Consider the following 7,071-nt stretch of genomic DNA (forward strand, 5'->3'; position numbering starts at 1 on the left):
TTCTATACACCACCTTCATATGTTCTTCACTTGTGCATGCATAAATCTACTGACAACACTTACCGCATAAGCGATGTCCGATCGCTTATGTGACAAGTGAATAAGTTTTCCAACGAGTTTTTTGGTACCTCTCCTGATTACTCGGCACTTGATCTGGAAGTATTTCCAACCGATGGTTCGTTTCAATTGGAGTGTTTATGGGCTTGCATTCCAACATCCCCGTTTCAGCTAACAAATCAAGTATATACTTCCGTTGACACATAGTAATTCCAATCTCTGACTTTGACACTTCAATACCCAAAAAATACTTTAATGGGCCTAAATCCTTCAACTCGAATTCTGTAGCAAGAAGAGATTGAAGATTCTTTATTTCATCATTATCATTTCTAGTTATCACCATATCCTCCACATATACTATGAGAGCTGTAATTTTCCGGTTTATATTTTTAATAAACAACGTATGGTCTGCTTTACTTTATTTGTAGCCAATCTTCTTCATGAAAGCTGAGAATCTACCAAACCATGCACGGGGCGGCTGCTTTAAACCATACAATGCCTTTTTTATCTTACAAACTTTCCCATTACAATTTATACCAGGAGGAGGCTCCAAGTATACTTCTTCTTCTAAGCATCCATTTAAGAATGCGTTTTTCACATCCAATTGTTTTAAAGGCAAATTTTCATTTGTGGCTATGGAAATCAAAACTCTGATTGTGTTCATTTTTTCCTCCGGAGCAAATGTATCTCTGTAATCGATGCCATATTTTTGTGTATATCCCTTAGCCACGAGCCTTGCCTTGTATCGATCAATGTTTCCATTAGAGTCTAGTTTTACCATGAAAATCCATCTGCAACCTACTAACTTCTTTCCTTGAGGCAACGTTACAAGATCCTAGGTATGATTTTTCATTAGTGCCTCAGTCTCTTCCATTATCGCTTTCTTCCATCTTTTGCCTTTCATTGCTTCGTGTACGTATCGTGGAATTGATACAGTTGATAACTTGTTGATGACAACCATGTGAGATCTTGCGAGGAGATGATATGAAACATAATTTCCGATTGGGTATTTCCCTTTTACATTTAAATCAGCTTGATATTGAGGTTTTGGAATCCCTCGTGTACTCCTAACAGGAACCGATGTTCCTGTTCAATGACTGGAACAAAATTTTGGGCCTCACAACGCTAGATACATGATCTTGGGCCTAGGATTTGTTTTCCTACACAACATCAAACATAAAGTATTCATTATTTGTTAGCTCAGGCCCATCATCATCAGAACTGGATTCAGACTCAATTTCGGGCTTCGTTTCAGCCTCAACTGGGGTTTCAGTTGAGTGATCGTTTTGATCATTTTCTCTTTGTTCGAAATCCTCCTCCACAATGAATTCAACTACCTCAGTTTCATGAAAATTTACTTCTCTGTTTCTCCCCCCTGAAGTGAATTCTCATCCCCATAAAACTTCACAGATTTGTGAAATGACACATCACACGACACATAAATTTTCTTTTCAAGTGGATTGCAACATCTATAACCTTTTTTTTTTTTGATTTGCATACCCTATGAACATGCACCTTATTGCCCTTGGTTCTAGTTTCCCGATATTTTGGTGGACGTACGCTGTACAACCAAATATTCGTGGTTTAAGTCCTAGGTTGATGGGCTGTTTTACAAGTTCTTGTAACTTTTGTAAAGGTGTGGCAAACTCTAGTACACGAGATGGCATCCTATTCATGAGGTATGCAGCTGACCTAACGACTTCTCCCCATAAATTTCATGGTACATTCATGTCAAACTAGGAGGCGCGTATAATTTCAAGTAGTTGTCTGTTCCTTCTTTCAGCCAAGCCATTTCGTTGGGGAGTTCTAGCACAAGAGGTTTGCTGCCGGATAGAGTTCTCTTGGCAAAAACGAGTCATCTCATGACTTATGTATTCACCACCATTATCAGATTGGAATATTTGGATATTTACACTATATCTAGTCTTGATATGATGGTATTGTTCTTTAAATGCAGATAGTACATCACTCTTATTCTTTAATAAGGAAACCCAAACCATTCTAGTACACTCATCAATGAATGTCATACAGTAACAAGCACCACCAGGTGTAAGAATCGGGGTAGGCCCCCATACATCTGAATGTATTTTGATAAGTGGTACAGAGACTTATTATTGCTAGAAACATACGATATCCTCGTGTTCTTTGCTAACTCACAAATACCACATTTAAATTCACTTGCCACTAAATTTAAAAACAAATATGGTTTTAGTTTATTGAGATAACCAAAAGATAAATGCCCTAAACGATGGTGCCATAACATCTTCGCCTCTTTTATTCCTGTATGAAACGCTTGAATCCTATAATCATCCTCCAGGTAATACAATTTCCCCCGCCTAGAACTATAACCAAGAGTCTTGTGCGTTGCTATGTCTCGAAACACACAATTTTTTGGCCAGAAAATTACATAACAATTCAGGGCTTCTGTGATTTGACTAACTGATAGCAGGTTAGATGATAAAGATGGAACTACAAGAACTGAATTAAGGTTTATAGAATTAGACACTTGTACCCTTCCTTCACATGTAACCTTTTCTGATTCCTGACTTGTTGTTTGGATTACACTGTGCTTAGGGATACATGGAGATGTTAAAAGTTGTTTATCATTTATCATGTGGTCTATGGCACCTGTGTCTATGATCTAGTTATTAATTTTCATTTGGGTTTTACAACACATACCAAAGTCTGACGTGGTGGTGTGGGACGCCATTGGAGTATCCTGAGTTGAGTTCACAACTGTTGCTTGTCTGAGTTTTTTCATTGGTTTTTTCGTGAAATCCCACGGTCCGGATATCCAATGATTTCATAGCATTTTTTCTTTGAGTGGATCTCTTCTCCGTAATGTGTACACGTAAAAGAGTTCTTCTTCCTAGTTCTATTTTTCCTTTTTGAGGACCATTACGCGAGACCATGTGCACGAGTATGTCGGGATCAACTTTGGGCTCCTCAATGGTTTGTTTTTGGCTGTAGTCTCTTCGGATGTAAGCGTAACTCGATTCCACGCTTAGCGGTGGGTCCTTCTTTAAGATTTTGCTTCTAGCTTGACTAAATTCTGCATCTAGTCCCGCCAAAAATATGCGTACACGGAGGCGTGTAATCGTCTTGTTTACCTAAATAGTTCCATCGATAATTTTCTCCCGTGTAGTGATTCGAGTATCGATTTCTTGAAAGATGCTCACCAATTCATTGTAGTATATTGGTAGTGCACGTCCACCCTGTCGGATGTTGAATGATCGCCGATTAAGTTCGAATAGTTGAGTTTCGTCACTTCCGTCAAAGAAGGTTTTGCATTCCGCCTCCCAGATTTCAGCCGCCGTCTGCAACCTAATGAACCGACATATTAGGGAAGGAGTCATCGAGTCAATCTACTAGCTTTTGACTCGATTGTTGTCTATCAGTCGGGCTTCAAGGTCTTTTTCATCGCCGTTCGTGGGCTTTGGAGTTTTTATGGTGATAAAACCATATTTATTTCGTGCCCCGATGCACATCTCCATTAGTTGAGACCACAACGGGTAGTTCGTGTTGTCAATGTTGATTCCAGTCGGAAACGGGGCGTTTTGGACATTCTAGACAATCACCGGGTTTTGGTTTTACACACCTGTCTTCTCGTCCATTCGTAGGTTTCGAATTCGTGGTTTTCAGATTCAAAGAATTGTGGCTGGCTCTGATACCATAAAGAACAAAGGAATCAGAGAACAATATGAGACTTTATGGTGCAAATTAAAATCAATTTCATTCACCGATGGTACAAGAATATATAATTACAACAAAATTACAAGAAGATAGCCTACATTCTAGGACTTCATAATGAATACAATCCTTTCCTTTTAATCTACAATACTTTCCTTTTTATCCAATGCTCTCGTCAACACATTTTTTTGAACGACTTGTAAGCTTGTGTTCTCTTTGCTTTGCATAACATTCAAAGATACCTCAATTGAAGAAGACCTGATATGTTATAGGGAGTACTTTGGTTTGATAACAAGGAATCAGAATTCTAGCTAAATTCTATCAGGTTGGGTTTGATTTCAATCTTTCCTTAATAAACATCATGTGGAATTCAGATTTTCTATCAATTATGTGATGCCTCTAGTTAGGAATATAGTTGATGTGCATGGTTTCGTCCCATGTCACATTTGATTATCCATCTACTCACAATTGTTGCACAGTTGCATATTATATTCTCAGGTAACAACTAGCAAACCATAATCACATATTATATGTTCATATAACTCTATGCTTCATCGAGAACAAATGTACATATCTCAATTCTCATGTCGATTTTCCAATCTACGGTCAAATAATACTTTATATATACTTGTATATATATACCTAATTGATCAGTCAATCATCCAAGCATAAAGAATAAGACATAATCGTAATTTTGACGAACTATTTGAACTAACACTGCATTCGTTGTCTTTGTCTTTGTCTCCAGTCCCACACCCACTTTGCTTATCATCGTCTCGGTGATCATTATCCGACTCTTGTTGATCATGCTTGAATACAAACAACCCATGACCCGATCCACGACTGGAAAAAAGCCAAGTGTGCACATCCCAAAAGACCTCAATTGGTTGCTTGTTGATCAAGACAGTCTGGTTTCCACGAAACTTCCACTGCAAATTTTTAATGTGGATCACCACGATCCCATCAACTCTGATCCACATCTCAGGGTCTTTACACCCTACAAGCGACCTCTCCACCACAATCTCACATTCTTTCCCATTCGGTTCGAATTTTGCCCGTGTCATAAAGCTTTTCTTCCCGAACATATGTTCTTTCTTGAAAACCAACGCAGCTTCCACTTCTGCAGGGCGTGTTTGCGTCTTCCTGTATACCTTCTCTTTCATGTCACCTATCAACAACACAACTTCATTTTCATGAATCAATGCCACATAAAAGTCCGAGCATGGCTCGGGCGACGCAAGATAGTTTGCTGACCGTAAATCCCAATAAAGCTCAATCTGATACGAGTCAACTTCTATTGTTTTGCAACCCTTTTTTGCCCAAAAACACCATGGTTTGAGGTCGATCTTGTGATTCGGATGAACCTCAGATGACACACTATCTATGGAGATATCCAGAGAATGATTCATGGTGTTTTTCTCCCAAACAACCGTTACATTCTTGCTAGAGCCACCAACTTGTGTCTGATACACACACGTAGTGGTGTTTTGTGATGTTTTGTGGTCATCGGTTAGGGATTGAGAAGACATCCTCAATCATGGGCCAATCTTGATTCAATCTAAAGATCACAAATTTTCCAAAGATTTTGATCAGGAAAATGAAAGTTGGTGACGATCTTGAAAAATATATAACAATCCCTTCTAACTCTTCCTCCTTAGAACTGCAAATGGATGAAAAGGTTATGAACCCACAACGTACGTTTTTGATGTTGATTCAATGGTTGATATAAAGATCATATGCATGATATAGTTTGGCTGAATCTGAAAAAAAAAATCCTGAAACCTGTACATGTATGTGAGTTTTGGGAGGTTCATCAATGGAGAGAGAGAGAGAGAGGTCCAAAGAGGAAGACAAACCTCTTCGGAAATGGGTGAACGAACATTTGCAAATTGTCTTGTAGATTTTTCTATATTCTTGCAATGCAAAACAAATGGAGAGATTCTCGGAGGCATAAATAAACGTAATATCATTTCCATGAAGGATTATATCACCTATACGAATCTTTAGAAATTTCCATGCCTGATTATATATATATATATATATATATATAACGCATGGATAATATACAAGTACCTAATACACAAATGTCTTAAAATTAAGACCATCACTTTAAGAGGTACAAGTAATAGATGCATGCTATAATTGAGCGGGATTTTAGAATGGTTCAAATTTAAGATTGAGGACGTCAAAATTTATGTGGACAAGAAAAAATGGGCTAATGATTCGAATTCAATTTCATAGATAAATTAAGTGTCAATTGTAGGCCTTTGGATTTTAATTGATGGTGTAGATAACGTACATGGTGGTGATCCATGTGATCACGGAATAGCCAATCAAAATGAAAGGTCTAATGTTCTCATTAAAATTAAAAAGATTCCATACACAGAAGATATTATATATAATTATAACTCCAATTCATTCATCAACTCTCTTCTTACCACTATCTCATATCTTTTTTTAAAACCCTCAAGCATTCGGTTTCAGCCATTGTGATCATCACCAACATCCATAAAACCCTAAAGACTTCCATTCTCAATCGTCGATACCATCCCCAGCCGTCACGAACACGATCCACCACCCTAGCCGTCACCACACCTACATTATGTTCGATAAATACCTCCAACTCCGATGCCAAAAACCAACATCGAACATTTTGTTGTTGCTAAACATCATCAATGACGAAGTTTCTAAACACCGTCACCACCGAGATTTTTCTCACACCCTCCCTTTCTTTTTGTATATAAGAAAAACCTTCAAATCTAATTCCTCCCTCTGCTTTGCGGTTAAAACCACACGTACAAGCCTCACTATTTTAATTTTTTTTTTATTATCTCTTTATCTGTTGATCAGACGGATTTTTTCGTATGTAAGATGTTCATGTAATAGATCGTTGTGTTGGTGTTATAGATCTACATATTGTCAGAGATTTTTGTGTGTTTGTGTTTATGTTGTAGATATGTTGTTTGTGTCTTCAGTTATGAAGTTATGAACCTGAATGTAAACTGGGAAACATGAAAGACGAGATTTAAAAGTAAAACGAAGATGCGATTTTAGAGAAAAAAAAAGCGATGTTCTGGATCATTGTGTTTTTACATACATTTTGTCAATGCGCATTTGTGTGGTATTTATCTACATTTGTGTCTGTACATAAACTATTTGACTAAGAAAAATCGCCGTTGAACACCTTATTTGACCAGCACTACTGTAAATCACCATCAAAACATGGAATAAACAAGATAAGTGGGGAATGGTTGTGCTAGGTTTTTGTTGGCTGCAGGGACTCTCTAAAGCAACATGTTTTTAAAAGGGAAGTAGGGTGACAAT

General features: G+C 37.7%; 1 protein-coding gene across 2 annotated transcripts; it reads right to left on the reverse strand.

Moving 5' to 3' along the window:
• Positions 1 to 4,258: 4,258 nt before the first annotated feature.
• On the reverse strand, positions 4,259 to 5,743 carry LOC145038668 (uncharacterized). 2 transcript variants are annotated; one of them, XM_078986950.1, is made up of 2 exons: positions 5,604 to 5,743; positions 4,259 to 5,407 (listed from the first exon to the last, which is right to left on the reverse strand). In XM_078986950.1, exon 2 carries the CDS (start codon positions 5,274 to 5,276, stop codon positions 4,398 to 4,400), a length of 879 nt encoding a protein of 292 aa, XP_078843076.1. In that variant the 5' UTR covers positions 5,277 to 5,407; positions 5,604 to 5,743; the 3' UTR covers positions 4,259 to 4,397. The 2 variants fall into 2 exon arrangements, with proteins under 2 accessions (XP_078843076.1, XP_078843075.1); XM_078986949.1 differs by having other exon boundaries at positions 4,259 to 5,529.
• Positions 5,744 to 7,071: the final 1,328 nt, after the last annotated feature.

The sequence above is a fragment of the Lactuca saligna genome, chromosome 4 (assembly GCF_052625555.1).
Source record: "Lactuca saligna cultivar CGN05327 chromosome 4, ASM5262555v1, whole genome shotgun sequence".
In the NCBI taxonomy this organism is placed as follows: Eukaryota; Viridiplantae; Streptophyta; class Magnoliopsida; order Asterales; family Asteraceae; genus Lactuca; species Lactuca saligna.